Source organism: Ambystoma mexicanum, chromosome 12 (assembly GCF_040938575.1).
Source record: "Ambystoma mexicanum isolate Mex_15411 chromosome 12, UKY_AmexF1_1, whole genome shotgun sequence".
NCBI classification, from domain to species: domain Eukaryota; kingdom Metazoa; phylum Chordata; class Amphibia; order Caudata; family Ambystomatidae; genus Ambystoma; species Ambystoma mexicanum.
Window position 1 is genome coordinate 522,131,367 of NC_090936.1, and position 24,041 is coordinate 522,155,407.

At 48.9% G+C, this 24,041-nt stretch overlaps 1 protein-coding gene across 1 annotated transcript in view; it reads left to right on the plus strand.

Annotated features, from left to right (window-relative positions):
• The window catches only part of KDM7A (lysine demethylase 7A), a 529,021-nt gene that overhangs the window by 409,771 nt on the left and 95,209 nt on the right, over positions 1–24,041 (plus strand). The window contains exon 12 of the mRNA XM_069628822.1: positions 17,369–17,578. Coding sequence (XP_069484923.1) covers positions 17,369–17,578 — 210 coding nt within the window. The remainder of the gene's footprint in view (positions 1–17,368; positions 17,579–24,041) is intronic.

Below are 24,041 nucleotides of genomic sequence, written 5' to 3' on the forward strand. Positions count from 1 at the left end.
ATCTGTCCAAGCTTGCCCAGAAAATCTGGATATGGGCACTCAGACGGAACATCTTCCTGTCATCACAACATGTTCCAGGGGAGCTCAATTCCCTAGCAGATGCTCTGAGCAGAGACTCCCTCCCAGAGGAACACGAATGGGTCCTTCACAGAGAGGTCGTAGAAGATCTCTTCTCTCAGTGGGGTTTCCCCACTATAGACTTATTCGCCACAAGCGAAAACAGACAATGCCCAGGATTTGCATCCAGGTTCCCCCAACCAGACTCCCAGGGGAACGCCCTGTGGATGAACTGGTCAGGGATGTTTGCGTACGCTTTTCCACCAACTCCTCATCAGGAAAGTGGTGAACAAGATGAACAGAGAATCGATGACGCTCGTCCTAGTTGCTCCCATGTGGGCAAGACAACCCTGGTTCCCACACCTACGCAGGATGGCGGTGTGCGAGCCCATCAAACTTCCAGCCTGGTACAACCTACTGTCCCAGCACCACGGTCAAACAGTGCACCAGCAACCCAACTCAATGAACCTGGCAGCATGGCTCCTGATGTCATAGAGTTTGGACACCTCAATTTGCCACAGAGGTGTATGGACATCCTAAAGGAATCTAGGAAACCAAACACAAGGCACTGTTACTTTGACAAGTGGAAGAGGTTCGTTATCTGGTGCCAGAGTAGACAAATCAACCCAGTTGATTGCACTCCTTCCACTATTGTTACATACATGCTCCACCTGCTAGATGCAGGATTGGTTTTTAACTCACTGAAAGTACACCTGGCAGCCCTCTCGGCTTACACCACTTCCCATAGCAAGGTGTCGTGGTGGAAAGTACCAGTAGTTAAAGCCTTCATGGAAGGAGTAAAGAGACTTCACCCTCCTATTTCAAACCCACCGCCAGGGTGGGACCTTAATGTGGTGCTAGCCAAGCTCATGGGCCCCCCTTTTGAACCCATGCATAAAAGCAGTCTCAAACACCTGACTTATAAAACGGCCTTCTTAGTAGCTATTACTTCTATAAGAAGGGTCAGTGAAATTCAGGCTCTGTCAGTGCAGGATCCCTTCTTTACTATCCATAAAGACAAACTGGTTTTACGCACACACCCTAGGTTCTCACCTAAATTTACATCCAAATTCCATGTAAATCAGTCCATCGAGCTTCCGGCTTTCTTCCAGAACCCGCAAAGCTCGGCTGAGGTGAAACTACACACCCTAGATGTGCGTAGGGCGGTCCTCTACTATGTAAATAAAACAAGACCGCTAAGGAAAACAGATCAACTGTTTGTCTCCGTAGCTACAGGCAGAGAGGGCGATCGCGTCTCTAAAGGTGCCATCTCGAAGTGGATTATTAACTGTATCCAGCTGTTACTCTCTGAAAGGACTCTGCCTTTTACGCCAAGGGCCCACTCTACTAGAGGCATTGGGGCCACTCTGGCTTTCATTGCAAATGTTCCCCTTGACACCATTTGCAAAGCAGCTACTTGGAGCTCTATTCACACTTTTACTCAGCATTACTGCATTGACACCCATTCCAAGGCAGATACACAAGTGGGACAAGCGGTTCTAATTTATTTGCTCATGACCCTTCTCACATCCCACCTCCTTCTGGTACTGCTCGCTAATCTATGTACAGCATGTGATCTAAGCAGATTCCACAAGCCTCAGAAGGGATACATTACTCACCGTAATTGTATTTCTGATGCTTGTATCTGCTTAGATTCACATGCGACCCACCCTTCCTCCCCTCCGAGAGAAAGCGCATGATTGCTTGTAGTCTTACCTTTCTGTCTATTTGCTTGGATTATCTGTACTCGCGCTACTCCTCATGCTACCTCATGTCAGAAAAAAAATACAATCTGAGGATCCTAGACGCGTGAGGGATCTTGGGTACAGTGGACGTCACACTAGGGATAGTATTACTGGCACGCCCTGTGTCGACGCCCATTTTCGAGTTTCGAAAAACAAACTGTAATACTCCGCAGCTTCCACTAGATGTCGGCCTATGCACAGCATGTGAATCTAAGCAGATACAAGCATCAGAAATACGATTACGGTGAGTAATGTATCCATATATCTCTCTGAGGCTTGTCGAATCTGCTTAGATCACATGCTGTGCATAGGCCGACATCTAGTGGAAGCTGCAGAGTATTACAGTTGTTTTCGAAACTCAAAAAGGGACGTCGACAGGGCGTGCCAGTAATACTGTCCCTAGTGTGACGTCGACTGTACCCATGATCCCTCATGTGTCGAGGTCCCTCAGATTGTTTTTTTTCCATCATGCTAGACGGACGCATATAGCAGAGTTCCTTTTGGCGATCAGCCATTAACTTTTCACAATTACGATAGTATTTTTTTCTATACTTTCATCGACCGCCGAAACACCACACCGGTGAAGAAAGAAAACTGCCCGTCGGAAACCACTGCGATGTACCGTTCGGCATTGGAAGGCCGCCCCGGGCCTCGCCCCAAATAGTAGGGAGAGAGGGGGGAGGCCATTTTAGAAAGCATATTCTCCCTTTCCTACATTTTGTTCGCTCAGCTGCCATATTCATAAGCTATAATTATGCAAAATGCACCATTTAAATGTTGTCCCACGTGTAACCGAACATTTCTGTGGGTGAACAAACACTAATTTGTGTCTTCCAAGAGACCACGTCGAAACGTCTTGAGCGTGCAGGTGCTTCAAGCCAAAGACGTTAAAGGACCGCTCCACGAAACGCTCGGCCCACTTCCCCAGGCAACTCGAGGCCATGGAGGTAGAGGGTACCTTTAGCGATGGCAGCAATGCCATACTTTCGGACGGCGAAGGCAACTGAGTAGCTTCAGCTACTCGAGCGCAGACCCCCGACCCTGTAGGACAGGCCGGCTGCCATGTTGCGGGGACTACACCCGGCGGCGGCAGCGCTACAAAAGCACACACCACCAAGCACATAAGCCCCAGTCGAGATTCGACAAAGGAGTTCGACACCCCAAGAAAGGTCCACAGAGTCCCGGTTCGCTAGGCAATCTTGCTCTGGATCGCCGAACAACAGGGTTCAACCGTCAGACAGCAAGGGTGTCGCTCGAAAAACTCCTTCCGAAGGTCGATCGTCCGCAGACAAAGCCTCGGCTCCCACACCCGAAATTCAACACTCTATTTTCGGATAAAGCGGCAGACCCCAAGAAATCTGAAACTCCTCTGGGCCCCAGGGTGGGGAAAAACATCACAAAAAATCCTCTAAAACCCCTCATAGGGACAAGAGCCCTCCTGGGGAGAAGACACAACAGAAGGCAAAGCCTATATTATCCAAGGCCATAGAAAAACCTAAGGACTCAAGCCCTAAAATTATACCTCCCACTAATGAGGACTTAGGTCTTTCCCCACAATCTATTGTCCCAAGTTCAAAGGAATGGTCTTCCCAAGATATTGATAGGGTAATGCGAAGAATGACCTTCATGGCCAATTTTTACGAGGATTACTTTCAGAGTTTCCACTCCTCCCACCTCAGCCCCTTCCGCCTCTCCAGCTTCTGCCTTACCCACTCAACCCCCTTCTAAACGGTCTCGCTCTAACGTCCCCTTCCAAAGTACGGTTATAGATTTATATGATCCTGAATTAGACCAAAAGATCTCTCCTTTGTGGAGGTGTCCTCAACTTAATGAAGAGGATACAGATGAACCTTATTATGGGGATGACGAAGACACAGATGCAGACCAATAGGTTAAAATGTACGCCATAGATTCCCCTCTTAATCGCGACATTCTAGTTGTCGATTCCCCTGTCAATAATCAACCCCTCCTCAATGACCTATTAGCCAAGGCGGTGGAACACTTCCAAATTGACACACAGGAGGTACAGGAGGATGTAGATTTTGCAGAACAAATACTGTGGACAAAAAGACAGTGGGCCAGTTTATCCCGCTACTAAAATCAGTGCAACGCAGGATACAGCCATCCTTAGAAGCACCCAATCTCACACGGGCCATTAACCCGCATGTGGAAAAATCATTCAGGCCTGCATCCTCAGACCCTTTTAGATATTAGAGGCCTATAAAACCAGACTCCTTAGTTGTCACCACAACTAGAAAGAGAGCAGGCACACCCCTTGCTTCCTCCGAGGCTCCACCGGATAAGGAAAGCAAAAAGACCTATACATGGGCAGAAAAGTTGCCTCCTCTGCGGCCTATCAAATCAGGATATCCAACAGCACAACCCTGTTGGCTAGTTATAATTGCCATAAGTGGGAAGAGATTTCTGCATTACTTTAATCTGCCTGGGAGCCACTCAAATCTCAACTAGCTCAGGTGGCAGCAGATGGAAGGGCAGTATCTACCTGTCTCCTTAAATCAAATTTCGATGCAATGGACAATGCCGGAAGAGTCCTTGCAGAGGGGACTGTTATAAAGAGGCATGCATGGCTTCGCCAGTCAGGCTTTAAGCCAGAAACACAAGCCACACTAATAAAGATGCCAGTGGAACCTACCGTGCACTTCGGTAAGGCCGTGGAAGACTCACTTAAAACGGCAAAGGACGAGTATGACACTCCAAAATCTTTAGGTCAGCTCACAAACAAGCCTACTGGTCATAGAGGTAACAGTAATTTTCGACGTTTACGTGGCCAAAATTCAGAGGATCCGGCTACAATCAAGGCCAAGGCTGCTCCTGGGGGAATAATCGAGGGCAAGCCTTCCAAGGCTAACCCAGAGGACAACGCACAGGTCGTGGTCGGGGCAGAGGACCTGCTCGAGGTGGCACGCCATCTCCGAGCAAGTGACATTACGCTCCAGGTACCCTCCCATGAATCTCCAGTAGGAGGACGCATTTCCAACTTCACCCACTCACGGGAGGGTATCACCTTGGACAGATGGGTGCTGTCCACGGTAGCAGGATGCTACTGTATAGAACTACGTCAACGTCCTCACGACCACCCCCCACGACAGAAAATCCACTCAGAAGAACATCAGCGGATCCTTCTAAAAGAGAGAACTACACTTCTATAAAAGGATGCCATAGAAGTGGTCCCAGCCAACCAGCTAAACAGGGGTATTTATTAAACTTACTTCCTTGTGCCAAAGAAAGATCTAACGGTGCACCCTGTATTAGATTTATGCCCTGCAAACAAATGTCAAGCCACAAAAGTTCTGCATGACTACGCTCCAAGAGGTAATCCAGTACTAAAAAGGGGATTACATGGCAACACTGGATATGAAAGATGCCTTTTTTCATATTTCAATGTTCCCAGCGCACAGCAGATTCTTACGTTTCAAGATAAGCGAACAAGCACTACCAATTCAAAGTGCTGCCCTTTGGAATAGCCTCGGCTCCAAGGGTATTCACAAAGGTACTGGCGGTAGTGGCACCGCAATTGGACAGGGGACCAATCCTAGAGCACCTTACTTGGACGACTGCCTCATAAAAGGGGAGTCACTTCTGATTTGCAGACAAAACATCCAGACAACAATCAACCTCCTCTTTCAATTGGGCTTCTCCATCAACGAGAAAAAAATCAAGCCTAGTACCAAACTCTTCAAAACAGTTCCTAGGAGCTGTCTTAAACCCAGAGGAAGGATTGGTCTTTCTTTCAGAGGAAAGAGTAAAACATGTGTTACTGCAAATACTATTTTACTGGGATAGGTGATGTCCTTTCACAGTTAGATGACAAAGGCAGGGAATATCCTGTGTTTTATTATTCACCAGCTTAATGGTAGAGAGCTCAGGTGGGAGACTGTTAGGGAGAATTCTCAAAAATGTGCTAATTCCCTTCATTTTAGAGACCCCCCAGCAACTTTGCTGGATTTTGAGGACTTGATTTTTGTTACCTGGAGAGAGTGTAACCCCACTCTCATGTATTTTGGTGAGTTTTAGACTACTCCATAGGCATCATCTTTTCATGTGTGTCACACAGCACCCTCAGTGCTGTGACACAGGGAAGACTTTCAGGCTTTCCTCTGGTTTAAATACCTTATCTGGGATAAACTACTGTTTCTCAGAGAAAGTAAAGTGAAATTGACTTTCTGATGCTTGTTAATCTGCTTAGAACCACATGCTCTGCATATGGTCCGACATCCAGTGGTAACTGCAGAGTATTGCATCTTGTCTTTCGGGGACCGAAAGGGGATGACGGCATAGGCCTGTCTAACACTATACCTATCGTGACTTGTAGTGTACCCAAAATCCCTCACGCGCCGAGGTCCCTCAGATTGTTTTTTCCGCCTAGATAACTGGTCGCCCCATTGTGGAGCTCTTCCTTAGAGACATTGTTTATCCTTGTTTACCGACTTTGTTGGTTATTTCCACTGAAGTCACTTCGGTGCTTCAAATACTAGGACAAAGATGCAGAAACTTTCGATGGCGGTGGACCTTGACGCCTAAGATCCAGCGGCAGAGTGATCCACGTGGCCGGGCCCTATGGCCGGCTTACACAGTAGGGTGAGTGGGGTCGGGGTGGTCGGATCTTTCGCGGTGTCTCCCCTCTTTCCCCCTCTAGGTCTGGTCATCATTTTTATTACCTTTTGCTATGGAAAGGACACCATTTAGGTTTTGCTCCTCTTGCAGGGTCAGATACTCGTGGAAGGACGAGCATGATAGTGCAATCATTGTCTGCCCCTTGACCATGACAAAGCACGGTGCGCTGCTTGTAGACTCCTTTGACCTAAAACGCTTAAGGAGCGCCGCGTTGAGCGGTGGGCCACCTACGGCATGTCGCGGGCTGGTTCTTCTTCCCCCACCGCCACACACGACGAAAGTGATGGGGGCACTAGTGATGACCAAGCATCCGTATCTGACACCTATCAAGTTGAGACGGCGTCATGGGTACACTCTACTCACATTCAGGACACAGATGTCCTGTGTTTGGACTCCCCTCCTTCCGGCCCGCAAGGCTTCACCAGTAGACGATCAGATGGCCTTTAATGCCATCTTAAGGAAGGCAGCAGAATACTTTCAGATCGCCACCCAAGAAGCCATACCTGAACAAGATTTCGTGGAGGACATTCTTAAAGAAAACCCCCCCTCGAGTCAAACCATTCCTCTCTTAAACCCCATTAAAAGGAGATTGGCTGCTTCTCTTGTCACACCAGCCCAGACCAGGGCAGTAAATCCAAGGGTGGAGAAATTAGTTCGGCCATCAACTACTGACCCTCAATATATTAAAAGCCACATCATCCCCTATTCCCTAGTGGGTTACCACCACCTGGAAACAGGCGGGATTGCCTCTTGCTACGGGAGAGGCACCTCCTGATATGGAGTCAAAAAGTTGATATGTCTTAGGTAAACGTATTACCACGGCAGCTGCCTTTACCACGCGCATAGCAAATGCCACGTTGCTTGCCAGTTATGCTGATGCGCAATGGAACCTTATACAAGGTCTCCAGGAGGTACCTGAACCCGCAAAAACTAAATTACTCGCCATCATGGCTGAGGGCAGGTAAGTCCAACTAAAATGTTTTAAAAACACTTTGGATACAGCGGAGACAGCAAGAAGGTCCCTGGCTCAGGGCACACTGCTTAAACAGCACTCTTGGCTCCGAACTCTGGATTCAAGCCTGAGACCCAAGTAGCTCTTACTAACAAACCAATCGAAGAGTTGAATCTCTTTGGTAAAGCAGTCAACGAGTCTCTGGAGACTACCAAAAGAGAGCATGAGACTCTTAAGTCCCTACAACAAATCACACAAAACTACCCCCCCACTCCCCTCCAGAGGGGAAGCGGTTCCTGCCGGTCCTTTCGAGGCCAATCCTGTTCGGCCCAAAACATGTACAACACAGGAAGCAACTGGAATTCTGGTCAAGCATCCAGCACCCCCGCTAACTATGAACCTATGGGTCATCGACGCGGGAAAGGCAGAGGCCCCAACTCCAGGGGTGCAACAGCCTCTGGTCAGAAATGACCTACGGATCCCAGTCCTCTCCCATGTCACCCCATTTGGGGAGCGTTTAATATCTTTCCTTTCGGCATGGGAGGGGATTACATCAGACAAGTGGGTTCTAAAGACGGTCGCCCACGGGTACTGAGTGGTATTCACTCGGCCACCACAGTTCAGACCGCCCAAGACAAGACGCCCGACACCAGAACATCTGCGAATCCTGAAACAAGAGGTGGAAGCACTTTTGGAAAAGGACGCCATAGAAGCTTTCCCTAGTCTTCAGGTAAACAAGGGTATTTATTCAGTGTACTTCCTTGTACCCAAATAGGACCTCACCATGTGCCCTGTAGTAGACTTGCGCCCAGCGAACAAGTTTGTCAAACCTCAAAGGTTTTGTATGGTAACTCTGCAGGAAGTAATTCCACTGTTGAAACAGGGGGATTACATGGCAACATTGGACATGAAAGATGCATACTTTCATATTTCAATGTTGCCGGCGTACAGAAAATACCTAAAGTTCTTGATGGAGGACAAGCACCATCAGTTCAAAGTACTTGCCTTTGGCATTGCCTCGATGCCAAGGGTGTTTATGAAAGTCCTGGCAGTGGCAGCAGCACACCTGCGCAGACTATCCGTCCCTGTCTACCTTTTTTCTCGACGATGGGCTCGTAACAGGAGACTCTTATGAATCATGCCTACTAAATAGGCAGAAGACAATAGACCTCCTATTCAGTCTGGGATTCTCCAACGAGAAGAAATCCAGCTTAGACCCTAGTCAAGCCAAACAATTACTAGGTGCTCTGATTCAGACAAAGAAGGGTCTTGTCTTCCCCTCCGAGAGTGTTCAGAACATGCTCTCTCAGATCCCTCAAAATGTAGCCAGTCGGGAAGTGACGGTACGCAAGGCAATGCGCTTGCTAGGTATGATGGATTCATGCATTTATTTAGTTCCCCGCGCATGACTGCGCATGCGTGCCATGCAAGAGTGGCTCAACAGCCAGTGGTGTCAAGCCAGCGGACAATGGGAAGATCTGGTAGTTGTCTTGCCAGCCCTCGTTCTCTCTCTGCAGTGATGGTCGAGGGAAAACCTCTTGAAGGGGGAAGACCTTCACCAGCGCAGTTGAAACCACTCTCACGACAGACGCATCTCACAGGGTGGGCTCACCTACTTCAGCAGACAGCCCATGGAGTGTGGTCCCCACAAGTAGCATCCAACCATATAAATTTGTTACAGCTATTAGCAGTATTCAAGGCACTAAAGGCCTTTCAGACACAACTACAAGGCAAGACAGTCCTGGTCCTGACAGACAGCACCACAGCCATGTACTACCTAAACAAACAAGGGGGCACACTCTCCAGGGCTATCCAAGCTATCCCAAAACATTTGGATGTGGGCTCTCAAACACAAGATGTTCTTGTTGTCCCAACAGGTTCCAGGGGAACTCAATCTTCTGGCGGACGTGCTCAGCAGAGATTTCCCACTGCCCTTAGAATACGAATGGTGTCTACATGAAGACATAGTCTTCAATATCTTCGCAGAATCGGGCTTCCCAGAGATGGACCTGTTTGCTACTCAGGAGAACGCCCAATGCCAAGACTACGCCTCCAGGTATCCCCAGAACCGCTCCAAGGGGAACAGAGGAACAGACTCTTGAGTAGCATGGTCAGGGAAATTTGTCTACGACCCAACCCCCCAACTCCCCTTCTCAACATGATAGTGCACAAGATGCACCAGGAACCAGTTACCATGATACTAGTACCATACCATAAGTCTGGCTGCTCACTCTAACAACTTGTGTAGTACAGACCTATACCAATAGTTGGGTAACTATCGCCAAGAGGACAAGGCTTGTGTAGTCTCCCACAGGGTTACTACATGCAATCTTGCCTAACACACAACATAGCGGTGCTGATGGGCTGTCCAGAATGTGTAACTGTTGGGCAAGATTGTATCTAGTAACCCTTTGGGTGCCTTAGCAACATCTTCGGGTCTAAAAAAGGTTTCATCCACCACTGTAATGCTGGCCCCAGTGTTTCTAATGGCGGTGTGGACCCCTGAAGGTTTACCCTTATATCTGGATCCCCTTTCACATGGTCAGTTGACCCAAAAGCACCATTTTCCAAATGTATTGACATATGGGGGCTTCCGCTGACCTCCCTCTGGTTTAGCACCAGAGATTTCACTAGACTGACCTGGTTTCCCAAATGGCTTACCCTTCTTATGTATGTGGCCCTGTTTTGGATGGGAGGATTTATAATTCTACAGCATTGGATCTTTCATGGATTCACATGCTGTGAATATGTCCCGTCGTCAGGCTGGGAAACCTTGGTAACTTTAACCTAGAGTTTTCCTATGGAAAACGTTGACACCTTAGTGTCCCATCGACTTCCTTTTTGGGTGTTTTAGGCTACCCAATAGGATGTTCAGTATAAATAGCCCCGTCCCGCAGCTTCCCTTCAGATTTCAACCGTCTCCAAACAGTTGGGATCACCTTGGGTCTACTCTTCGTGCTCGACACATGCTTTTCGTTCTATTGGCCAGTATGTCATCTGTGGACCAGAAAGTCGCTGTTAATGCCTTGTGCTACATGCCGCCTAAAGGTTTTCGAGGCTGGCAGCCATGCAGATTGCCTGTATTTATCCTTTATCCACCTAATTCTGGGGTTACCTGTGAGATCTGTCGTGGGTTTTCTCAGAAAATGTTGAAAGACCGCAACCGCCGGCTGATTGCTTGGCTTAACAAGGGCACTTACCCGGGTTCAGAGGTTTCGTCCCGGGGAAGCAAGTCCTCGGCTCCGGCTGTGAAGACGTCTACGCAGCGGAGGGTGATGTCCGCGGAACCCCCCGCCAAGAAGCAATGCATGGAGGGGCCGGCATCAGAGGTGGTGAAAGGTGGTTCCTCGGAATCCAAGTCGCATCAGTCTAGAGGTGCGAGTGGCTCTTCGCTCTCTAGGTTGGCAAGACCGGATAAGTCCAAGGGGTCGAATGATGGACCCGAGAAGTCGGCGCATAAGTCTGCGTCTCGGGGAGAAGGAAAGGTGAGCGAGTCCTCTTCGAAGCACTCGTCTAAGGGCCGTGATAGGTCCCCTTCCAGCTGAGACTCGTCCAAGCACCGTTCCGGCACTTGAACCACGCGGCAGGTGTCGCTGGAGAAGGCCAGGCCGGTGGAGGCCTTGGTGTTGTCGACGAAGTCGTCAACTGAGGTTCCATCAACGATTGTGGTACATTCCTCACTCCCTTCGTCGATGGGGGTGTTATTTGCACAGTCGATGATCGTGACTGTTGGTGGTCCGCAATTGCTGTAGACGACGCAGCTGAAGGTGGATGGTGGTTTGTTGCCGACGGGAGATCTGGGGCCGGCTACGGGCCGTTGCTCCCGGTGGACATTCGCCAACAGGATCCGGCTTCGTATTCAATCTCCTCTGGTCTGGAGGAGGAGCATGAACCAGGTTTCCATCCATCGGCGCTGGGTCTGCGGGATTCGGGTCAGTCTACATCGAGTGGGGCTGGGCGCCCCTGTACCCGTTGGTGATCACTCACTCTCTGCTGTCAATGCAAGTGTTAAGTATGCTCCAGTCGCTGTTGGGATAATTGGATGCACGACTTCCAGTGGCTCCGAGCCTGTTGCCTCCAGCAATGCCTAGTGTGCCTGTTGAGGCCCCTCGCCCGAGTGGCGCCTGGAATTCGCCTCTGGTGGAGCTGACTTTGCCGTCACCAGTGGGGTTGGGCCTTCCCAGAAGTCATCCAGAGGAAGAGGAGCTGGTCAATTCAGATCAGGAGAGCAGGCGTCGTGACACGTTGTCGCTGGTGTTCTCGTCACCCAGGTGAGACGATACGTGGGATACAGACCCGGAGGTGGAACCGCCTATCCGCCCTGCTCAGCCGTCTCCACCGGACAATATTGGTGCGTTTCACGCTATGATGGCGAAGGCATGCCAAGAATTTGGCCTGGCTCCTGAGAAGGAGCAGAAAGACTGTTTTCTTTTCGACCACATGGGGAAGCGACGGAAGGTGGTCTTCTCGATCCCCATTTTGGACCATGTGTTGCGCGAGGGCCTGCGCATGATGCGCCATCCTTTTTCAGAACCAGCCGTGAAGGGACGTCTGGAGAAGAAGTTTAAGGCAACCGATTTGACCCCCAAGTGCCTCATGTCTCAGCCCATGCCGGAGTCGGTGGATTCAGCGGCGGCGAGTCGGAAGGCAAGAGCCAACACAAGTGTGTTACGCCACCGGACAGTGAGGCCAGAAAATAAGATGCTTTCGGCAAGAAATTCCTCATGGTAGGCGCTACGACAGTGAAGGCGGCAAATTCCTTGGCTTTTATGGACAGGTATGACCGGGAGATGTGGCACTGGTTGGCCCCGCTCTTGGAACATCTCCCAGACCAACAACGCAAGGAGGCTATGCTGCTGGTTCGAGAGGAGGAGAGGAGGCCTTCAACCACAGCATCAACATTGCAGTGGACTTGGCAGAGTCTGGCTTCAAACAAATAAATAATGGTGTTGTTCTCCGGAGGCAGGTGTGGTTGCACTGCACTGTACTGTCTTTCGCTCGGAAGTCCAGCATAAAGTCGTGGATATGCCCTGTGAGGCGGAGCAGCTCTTTGGAGAGATTGATTAGGGCATGAAGGAATTCACTGAGATGGTGCCATCCCTAGGAGCTCTTCAAACAGGCCGTTCTTTTCACTCCTTTCGGGTGTTTCAAGGGGCCTCGGGTAATGCCAGATTTGGCGCCTCCTGCGACTGAGGTTACAGTTGCCCAGGCTACTCTTCCCAAGGTTTCAGGCGCTTGTTCCAAGCAGCTCAGAAAAGCAAAGACTACCAGGCGCACTGTAAGAAGGGTCCTGCCTCCTCAGCGTCTAATGGGTGGCAATCTGTCACCAATGGCTGCCATGCGGGCAGTCAACTTGGGGGAAGAGTGTCGCGACACATCGAGTGGGATCTTATTACTACAGACCCCTCGGTACTGCATACAGCACATCTTGGCCTCTCGTTGGAGTTTTGGCATCCTCAACTCCCTATTCCACCTGTGCACGTGGTGCAGCTGCACCTGCCTGTCTTGCGGCAAGAGGTCAAATTCATGCTGGCAAAAGGGGCGATACAACCAGTCCCAGTGTCGGAACGGCACCAGGGGGTCTACTCCCGGTATTTTGTCAGAAAAAAAAGCCCAATGGAAAGCCTATTCTGGATCTTCGGCCGTTGAATAAGAATCTGCGACGCCTGAAGTTCAAGATGCTGACACTGCAGGATGTGATCCGGGTGGTGCAGCCGGGGGAGTTTGTGGCGTTGTTAGATTTGGAGGACTCTTACTTCCACATCCCGATGAGGTCAAACCATCGCAAGTTCATGTGCTTTCTGTTCGGGGACGACCATTACCAGTTCCATGTCCTCCCGTTGGGACTGAAGTTGGCGCCCAGAACATTCACAAAATGCCTGGCTCCAGTGGCTGCCTTCCTCCGCAGGGAGGGGCGTCATGTGTACCCGGATCTGGACTGGTTGGTACGGGAGCTGTTGCCGGAAAGGGCGTTGGTGTCTCTCCAGGCGTCCATGCACCGGTTACGTCTGTGCTTCGTGGTAAACTTCGCAAAATCCTTTCTGACGCCATCCAGGGAGTTGGTTTTTCTCAGTGCCCAGTTTCTCACACAGGACAATCTGGCGAAGCCGTTGGAAGAAAGAATGGTGAAGTTGCAGTCCAAACCGGCCGAATGGGGCCGAGGAATGGTGGTCTCTGTCCGCATTTACATGTCACTGCTGGGCTCCATGGCGTCCTTCACCCCACCTTATCCCAAACTGTTGCTTGTTCATGCGATCAGTACAGGAATTTCTCGCAGACAGGTGATCTCAAAGTCGAGGGTTATGGTCGGACAAGGTGGTCATCTCCAAGGGATTGGTGGAAGCCCTGCAATGGTGGTCATGCACAGACAATTTGGTACGAGGCATGCCCCTGCTGGAGCCTAATTTTCAGTTCATGGTAGTGGCAGACGCCTCTCGGGCGGGTTGGGGGGCGCACTTCGACCAGTCGCAGGTCCAGAGCCTGTGCTCTCCGGAGGAAGCAGGATTGCACATCAACGTACTGCAGTTGCGAGTGGTGCAATGGGCCCTGAAATCCTTTCTCCCTCGCATCAAAGGCAGAGTGGTTAGAATGTTAATATGATATGATATGTTATTTATAACGCGCTTAATACCCAGAGGTTTCTAAGCACGGACCCAGGGATCGAACCCGTGTTGCTTTGTGTCGTCTTGTTTCCAAGGAGCATGTTGCCGCTGAGCTATCCTTCCGAGACAGTACCACTACAATGTTCTACTTGAGGAAGCAGCCGGGCACACATTCTCGACTCCTTTCCACAGAGGCTCAGGACGTGTGGCATTGGGCCATTCCTCATGGCATTCATTCTCGAGCATGGGGTGTGGCATGGATTCACATGCTCATGAATATTCCCTGTTGTCAGGCTGGGAATCCTCGGTAAAGACAAATCAGTTTTTCATTCCTGAACTGCCTTTCGCCTAAGAACCAATCACTGGTCTCTGGGTCATACTGCCCCCAGCCAATGACTGCCCTCTACCTAAGCCCTTCCTATGGCAGCCATCTTCAGATTTTTACCACGCATTCAAGTGTTGGGAGTCCCCGTGTTCAGCTCTCAAGCTTTTACTGTTATTTTTTTTGCCTTTTGGACGAGTATGTCTCTATTTTTCAGTCAATCTGGCCTTGTGCACCATCGATCAACCTATCCAATTAACGGGGACCGTTTTCGGATACTTCAGCTCCCCTCAAGGGCGAATTTCATGTTTCTTCGTGGAGGCTTCCAGAAGATTCTTTCTGGCCTTCGCCGCGTGGACCATGTCGGAGGAGAAGGATTCGACTCCCCTGATCAAGATCTGCGCCAGCAGCGGCTCGCAGAATGTCTTTTCGGATGACCAGTATTCCGAATGCCTTTACTCGACGCACAAGGAGGAAGATTGTGCGTTTTTCTAGGAGATGGTCCCTCTGCTCTGGGTAGGTCCCAGCAGCATGCCTTCCTGGTTCCAAGAAGGCTGAACGGGCTTCTAAGACCTTTGAGGGTGCCCCTTCTGCGGGGGGGGGGGGGTCCAACAGAATGCTAAGCACCGCAAGTCCACTGTCCGCGCGAGCGCCATTGCAACGGGCTCCTCGGCAGCCAGGGCGCGTTCAAAGTCTCCAGCCTTCATCACCAGTCAAGGCTCAGGATCTTCGGCCAAGAGAAGGTTGGACCATCTGGGCAAACTCAAGTCCATCCTACCGGGGAAGGCCAAGCAGGACAAGCCTCCGGCCCTGACCGTGAAGGCCTAGGTGCACCCAGCGAAGGCAGGATGCGACCCCTAAGGCCAGGTTGTCCCTTCCTCCGAGGAGGGACGCTGCGTTCCCGGCCCATGGAGAAGACCCCGGAGAAGAGGATGCCCGTCATCTCCCCAAGACCTTCACCGCTGGAAACAAAGAAGAGTGTGGGGGTGCGGTGGCCCTCCAGGGTACAGATACCTCCTCTGAGGAGCTCACCGGTCTGCAAACCATAAAGGAGGAAGCAAGCCCTACGACGAGCGTGGCTATGATGGCGAGGACAGTCGAGCAAGAGCAGCAAGGCAACAATGACTTGGGCTCCCTGCCAGTGCCCCAGCGGCCTGTTCCGCCTGCACCTCAGCTGCCACCCCCACCTCAGGTACCTCCTAGAGACCTCTCCTCCTTTCAGCACTGCATACGCTGGTATCGAAGATCGAGACAAGGATGCCTATTGCGCCGGCAGCCCCGTCCACGGAGCCAGCGACGGCCGACACCCCCATGAGGAATCCCCGGCCAAGAAGAGGGTACACCCTCCACCTCCTTGCCACCCGTCGTCCCCCCTATTCCCCCTGAGGGATGAGACTGATCCGGACACAGCGACCACGGGCACGGATGACAACAGCGATTTAGGGGACCTTCCGTCACCGCCACCCAGATCTTCGCCGCCGGACGAGATTGGCTCGTTCCACTTGATCTCCAGAGTGTCCGAACTTTTTCAGCAGCCAAGGGGTTTAAGCACAGGGCGTTTGGGACACCTCCCTCACTTCCTGCACCTGCCAGACATACTTGAGCCAAAGGTGGGGTTCACTTGTGAATCCCGCCAAAGACAAAACGAACAAAGGAACCAAACCTGGTTTGACGCACAGAGTAAATCTAAGAAGGACCTCCAACAAGAAATGGTGAAAAAAAGACAAGGGCCATTTTGACAAAATGGGCACCCATGGGTGCTTTACCAAGGCTGCAATCGCAGCCCGCGTTAAAAACACACAGCAGTAGTAAAAAGTAAAACACTGCCACCAACCATTAATTGTAGAAAGGGTAACATAAAAATGTTAAATGAGAAACTAGACAAAGGGGATACTAAGTAACCCTTCCCTCACCCTATTGTAAGATAGTGTGTGCTGTGTCTAGAAAGTTACAAATGTAAGTAAAGTCAATTTCACTTTACTGCTCTGGTAAACAGTAGTTTATCCAAGAGAAGCCTTTCAGATTTCCCCTTTGGGGAAATCTGAAAGACTTCCCTGTGCCACTACACTGAAGGTTCTGTGTGACACAATGTAAAGATGATGGCCATGGAGTTTGTCAGACTCCATACTTAACAAAGAAACAGTGTTCAAATCACATTAAAATACGAGAGAGGGAGAAAAAGGTCTCTCTTTCCAGGTAAGAAATTAAAAAAGTCCTAGAGTCTAGCAAAAGTGCTGGGGGTCTCTAAGGTATAGAGGAATTAGCACATTTCAGTGAATTCCCCCTAAGAGGCGGTGAGTGGAAAAGGAGGTAAATGGTGATCTAAGTCATTGAAAGTACTGTAACAAAATGCAAATTCCCAAAATATGCAAATGAAATACATAAAGCATCCAGAATCCTAGGCTATCCTGACCAAAAGATTATATACTATCATAGTTACTTTTTATATACTGTTTACCCTCTGTGACTCAAGCTTATCTTATATAAATACTTTCTCCTCGTGCCTGTAGAGTGCTTCAGCAGTTGAATTTGTAGTTTGTCCAATCAATAACTCAGATGTTCCATGTAATTGTTTTTGGTGGCAATGGTGCCATATTACTTGCGCTGTGCTCAACGCCTTTTGGGACTTGATCTACCCTATATAAAACTTCATAATATTTTCCAGAACCCTTGTCACTGTTTGTTTTTGCCTGACCTGCTCTCCTTTGGTATGTGACTCTGCCTCTCTGTCCCAGTTGTGCTTAGGTATTGCTTTGCAGATCGACATCTAAAACAGTAAATTCGCTCTCTGCCCTGTCCCATTGCCTGTTCAGTTGAGCATTTTTTCTTTGATGGCCATCTGCATCACACCACTTTATTTAGTTACCAAAATCCAATTGCCGGGATTATAATAAAATCTGCTTGATCAAAATTAGTTTGCCAATCAGAAATGTAAAGTTGTGCTGTCTCTGGGTTCTATTAAGCAACTGCTTTCATTGCTGGCACCTTTTTAAAACAACAATAAATTACCTCAATGTTTAAATTTCAATCTGTTTTTTATGTTTAACCCGTTAAGGAGGACACCAGCAAACCAGTGAAATCTCAGGGTACTCTGGGACCATGCCACATCTCTTCCTCTCGACACGAAAGGAGGTCATTTCGTGACTCAAGAAGACGAGCGAGAAAGCTGAGAGATCATTCTAGCAAGACACCCTCCAACCTTGATATTTTGGAACTCCACACGAGAAAAGTGCTAAAGAGATTAGAGATGTCCCCGTGGGAAGAGGCAAGTATCTTACTAAGCAGAATCCACTTCTGGGTTTGGGACAGTTGCTTTTTTCTATTATCCTTCAAAACACTATTTCTTTTTGTCAATGTAAATTTGGTTAATCATGTTCAGTAGGTTTGGGCCCCAGCTTCAGGGTGCCTTGTGTACATTTGCTAGGCCCAGTAAAGGCCATAAGCATTTATTGTGTGGTATCGTTGATGCTTCTTTGGCATGTAGCTCCATATGTTTAGACCACATTAGGGATTTTACTGTATATACTTCATACCAAGGACATTGCACGGCTGCATGAAAAAAAAATATTTTCAGCCACCTCTTTGTTAGGACAGTTTTTCTGAAGTCCAACTAAGGGCTTAGTAAAACCATTATACTGAGGCAGTACAAGACTCCACTCTTAGTATAAGGCTGTACCACCTGAGTTCATGGTAGCGTAGACGGAGCAGCCAGGCTTATTTTAGGAGGGAGAGAGGGCTGTAGAATCAGTACAAATGAAAGAGTAATACTAATGGTCCAAAGAAACACTGAAACACTATGTATGTAAATATAAATGATTTATTTAAATACAGGTAGGCCCAGATAAATCTAGGGGTAAATAAGTACTATCACACATTATATGGAATCACAATTCTAAAAACACAACACTATATACTTGAAGGTACACAAACCAAAGTATAAACCTTATTTGGAACACCTAACAGTAGTTCTAGGGAAGTCAAAAACTTTTCATACACATTCAGTATAGGTTACACCTATTCTTGGGGCGTAAAAACCAATGGTTACTTTCACAATTAAATGCAGTAATGCAAGGGCAGTAGACCCTACCAGTTGTACAGTTACTCTCAGTACAAATCACATAATCAGTCAACTGGACAATATACTTTTTGTGCATAGCGGAACACTTATTCCAGGTACTGTCACAGGTTTCCCCCCCCCTTCTCACCTGTCTGTGTTCGAGTTCTTCGATGAAGTCTTCTTCCGCACAGTTCGGGTCTTGTATAACCCTGTGCGTGGGTCCTCGGTTTCCAGCGTGCAGTTCGTGTCCCGTCTCCAGGGAGCGTTCAGATGTCCAGGAAATGCCGAGGAGCGCACTCGGAAGGCGAGTGCGAGGGAGATCCAGGAATGCAAGGTGAGGACAAAAAGGGGAGGATGAAGGAGGACGAAAATTAGGGGACCGGGGACCAGGAATCAGTGGAAATCACTGAATGAACTGCAGCAGCACACGTCTGACTACTGCAAGCGGTAGCGTTGAGACGCGCAGGGCCGTGGGGGGCGTTTCTGCTTTGTAGAACGCAGAGCGTACAACGCGGAGACTGGCAAACAGCGTTTCACGTTCAGCGGCCATGTTGGGAGTACTGCGGAGTTCAGTCCCCTTTGGGTCAGGGACCGCGAAGTCCAGAAGGGACGCGTCCGGTGGTTCATGACAGCATGCTTCCTCCGAAACCCAGTTCCTCTGGGTTTGCCCGGGTGTATAAGGTGCCTTCGGAGTAGTCTGGGGGCATTTATGTTTGAGACTGGTTCCCAGGTGCATTCACTGGGAGGGTACCCTTTCCACTCGACAAGATACTGTAGCTGACCACGTCTGTACCTGGCGTCACTTATTCTGGACACTTCGTATTCTAACTGATCATTGACAACCACAGCGGTAGATCTTGGAGCAGTCCGGGAGGACTGGACGTATGGTTTCAGCAGAGAAGTGTGAAAAACTGGGTGGATCCTCGTCCAGGATTCTGGTAGTTTAAGTCAGAAGGCCACTGGGTTAATGATTTTGCTTTATGGAAAAGGGGCCATAGTACCGGGGAGCCAACTTATTTGGTCGCAAGTGTCGAGGCAGTAGTTTCGAGGATAGCCAGACCTTATCACCCACTGCGTATGAAGGCCCTGGTCTTCTTTTGGAATCTGCATAATGCTTGGTGTTTGTTCGGGCCTTTTCGAGGTGTTCTTTGGCTTCTCTGTGTACGTTGATGAGGGCTTCAATCCTGTGTAAACTGTAAGAACTGGGGTAGGATTTGGGAGTATGGATGGTAGAACCAAAGGGTGGAATCCTTGGCTACAGAAAAAGGGGCTGGTTTTGACAGCCGAGTGGTCCGAATTATTGTATGCGAATTCAGCCACGGGTATTAGAAGTGACCAATCGTCCTGGACCTTGGTGGCAAAACAGCGAAGATATTGCTCCAGGGTTTGGTTCACACGTTCAGTAGCTCCATTGGTCTGTGGATGATAACCTGAGGAGAGGGCACGTTGGATTCCTAGTATACCACATAAGTGTTTCCAGAACTGAGATATGTACTGAGGTCCTCTGTCAGATATGATCTTGGAAGGTAGTCCATGAAGTCGGAATATGTGTTCCAGGAAGATTCCAGCGAGTTCAGAGTAGGAAGGTAGTTTATATAAGGGTGTGAAATGAGCCATGTGAGTGAACAAATCAATGGTAACCATGATAGTTGTGTATCCCCTGGAAGGTGGTAGTTCCACAATATACTCCGTAGAAATGAATTCCCAAGGTCTTGTTGGCAGCGCTGGTTGGAGAAGACGACCAGCCGGTTTCTTGTTATCATGCTTATTTTGAGCGCAGACTGCACAGGTTTGGATATAATGCTGGAGGTCATCTTTCATTTTCGGCCACCAAAACTGTCTTTGTATTAAACGGAGAGTGTTGGTGATGCCACAGTGTCCTGAATGAAGGATGTCATGACATAGGCTTGTGATTCTTTGTCACACTCTCTGCGTGGGGATGACCAGACCATTTTCCTTGAACAAATATGCGTCCTTTGTTTTGAGATTCCATCGATTCTTCCCAGTAAACTCCTTCCAGATCCCAGAGGACTGGGTTTGAATCCGAATGTCTTCCAGGAGACTGGTTGCTTGGGCAACAAATATTGTGTGGGGAAACATCTTTGGGAAGGATCGGTCTTCAAGAATTTCGTAGTCGGGACGTCGGGATAAGGCGTCAGCAATTATATTGTGTGTTCCAGGAACATGATGGATTTGAAACTGGTACTGGGCAAAGAAGAAGGCCCAAAGGGCTTGACGACTGTTCCTACATTCCAGGAATTGCAGTACTTGAAGATTCCGATGGTCCGTGCGGACCTGAACAGGATGTTTCGCTCTGAGGAGTAGATGACGCCAATCTGTGAAGGCTTGACGGATGGCTAATAGTTCCTTTTCCAGAACAGAATAGTGGGTTTCGCTAGGAGTCGGGGTGCGCGAAAGATAGGCGATGGGGTGTTATTTGTCATCAAATTCCTGTTTTAGGACTGCCCCAATGGCGTAGTTAGAGGCATCCGTTTCCACTAGGAAGGGTCGATCAATGTCAGGTTGAGCCAAGATGGGGGCTTGTGTAAACTCTGACTTCAATCGTTGAAACGCCTCATCTTGGACTGCTGTCCAGTGAAAGGGAGTATCCTTCTTCAACATTGTAATGATCCGTTGTACTATCTCCGAAAAGGAAGGTATGAATTTTCGGTAGAATTTGGCAAGCCCCAGGAAAGATTGAATCTGTTTCACAGTTGTTGGAACAGGCCAGGATAGAATGGAGTCTACTTTCGAGTGGTCCATTCCAATTCCTTCTGGGCTAGGGACAAATCCGAGATTGTGAACAGTAGACACATGGAAAAGGCATTTCTCAGGTTTAGCCAGGAACTTATGTTCACATAGATGCTGTAAAACTGCTTTAACATGTTCTTCATGCTTCAGATGGTCCTTGGAGTATATCAGTATATCGTCCAGGTAAACTATGACGAAGAGGAACAGCATATCGGAAAACAGCCGGTCCATAAAACGTTGGAAGACCACTGGGGCATTGGCGAGTCCGAAGGGCATAACCAAGTATTCAAAATGACCAAAGGGTGTTCTAAAGGCTGTTTTCTATTCATCACCCTCCTTTATACGGATCAGATGGTAGGCACCTCTGAGATCTAATTTCGTGAACACTACAGCTCCTCCCACCACTTCCAGGATATCCGAGATCAAGGGCAAAGGGTAGCGGTCCTTGAGGGTGCATTGATTATGACCACGATAATCAAGGCATGGCCTAAGCTCCTTGGTATCTTTCTTGGCAACAAAAAACAACGAAGCACCCGCTGGGGATTTGGATGGTCATATAGTGCCATTTTCCAGGTTGGTATCCAAGTATTCTTGGAGGGCTCTTTTCTCTGGTTCTGATAGAATGAACATCTTTCCAAAGGGAATCACTGCTGAGGGTTCAGTATCAATAGCGCAGTCTTCAGGTCTGTGAGGGGGTAGGGCCTGAACTATGGCAGTCAAGAACACATCAGTGTAATCCTGATAGGCCCAGGGAAACTGGATGATATTTGAGACCGTGAATGGACCTTGCTGGTCTGTTCGCGTATCTTCAGAGGTTCTTGACGAGGAATCCTAGGATAGACAGTGGGACATAATGTTCTGAACCAAGAAACAAGGATCCTGCCGCCCAGTTGATGTAGGGGTTGTGCTTCTGTAACCAGGGCATACCCAGTACCATTGGATAATAGGCAGATCTTATGATGTCAAATTTGATCCTCTCTTGATGGTGGTTTATAGAAAGCAGGATCTCTTTGGTTTGCAGGGTTATGGGTCCTGAAGAAAGAGGTCTTCCATCGATAGCCTCTACAGGTTGCATGATGTCTCGTGTTTCATATGGAATGTAGTGGGTAATGACCCAATCATGATCTATGAATATCCCCATGGCCCCACAATCCACTAATGCCAGAATGGGATAAGCTTCTTTCTTGGAAGGCGATAGAAAGGCCTGCAGAATCACAAGATTGTTTTGTCCAGGAGAGCTCAAGGATGGAATAGATGTGGAGCAAACATCTCAGTCCCGAAGCTGTGCTCCATCTAGGATTGGGAGCTGGCGTTTCCCAAACGCTGTGGAGGGGCTAAAGGACATTCTCTCACAAGATGTTTATCAGAGGCACAGTACATGCACAGCCTAGTGTGAATCAGTTGCATCCTTTCTTGCGGAGTTATGGGTCCGCGGAAGCTCCTAGTTGCATGGGTTCTGGGTCTGTGGTCGGGGAAGGCGCGGGCTCAGGTCTAGAGGAAGGTTCTGTAGAGGTCTTTTGTTAGGGCATTTTAGTCTTCTTCTTTTCCGCCTTCCTTTCCTGGATACGAAAGTATATTTGTAAAGAAAATTCCATGAGAGCCTGGAAGGAACCTGGGCGAGCTACCCTGGCTAGATAGTCTTTTATCTCTTCATTCAGCCCTCTTCGAAAGAGGGTAAAACAGGCCTCAGAGGACCAGTCTGCTTCCTTGGCCAGTTGTTTAAAGTGTGTTATATAGGTATGCATATCCTGGGATCCTTATTGGAAGTCCAATAAGAGTTCTTGGGCACTGTAAACCTGTTCTGGGCGGTCAAACATGGTCTTTAGCGCCCATACGAAACCATCATAGTCATCCAGGAGGGCATCACCCGAATTAACTAAGGGCGTTGCCCAAGTTAATGCATTCCCGTAAAGATGTGAAATCATAAAGCCCACCTTTACCCTGGGGGTGGAGAAGTAGTAGGGATTAAAGGTAAAGTGCACTAAACACGAATCGAGGAAGCCACAAAGGTTCTTTGATGAGCCATCGTATTTATCCACCACTCCCCCCAGCAACACACTTTCCTTGGTCGCGGAATCACGTGACGGGACTAGTTGTTTCAATGCAGCATTCTCAGCCTTAAGATTCTGAACTTCTGTTAACTCCTGCATGCCGCGCATAAGGTCTTGAGCTGCAGCCTCCATGTCCGTAACTGTATCAGTTTGTTGCCGTCTCAATCTGTCACAGGTTTCCCCCCCTTCTCACCTGTCTGTTTGAGTTCTTCGATGAAGTCTTCTTCTGCACAGTTCGGGTCTTGTAAAACCCTGTGCGTGGGTCCTCGGTTTGCAGCGTGCGGTTCGTGTCCTGTCTCCAGGAAACGTTCAGATGTCCGGGGGAAAAAATGTCCAGGAAATGGCGAGGAGCGCACTCTGAAAGCGAGTGCGAAGGAGATCAAGGAATGCAAGGTAAGGACCAAAAGGGGAGGATGGAGGAGGAGGAAAATTAGGGGACCAGGAATCGGTGGAAATCGCTGTACGAACTACGGCAGCACACGTCTGACTACTGCAAGTGGTAGCGTTGAGACGTGCAGGGTCGCGGGGGTGTGTCTGCTTTGTAGAACGCAGAGCGTACAACGCGGAGACTGGAAAACAGCGTTTCACGTTCAGTGGCCATGTTGGGAGTACTGCTGAGTTCAGTCCCCTATGGGTCAGGGACCACGAAGTCCAGAAGGGACGCGTCTGGTGTTTCATGACGGGTACAGTAAAAACCTACAACTACTTTTGTGATAAGTTATACTAGGTCAGTAAAACCGAAGGATGTAATATTCAATTACAGCTGCTTTTGAGATCAGTGAAACAGAGATAAGCAGTAACTGGTTACTTATTTTCGAGGGGATTGTGTCCTTGACGTATTCCACATCTATGACAGATGATGTCCACAG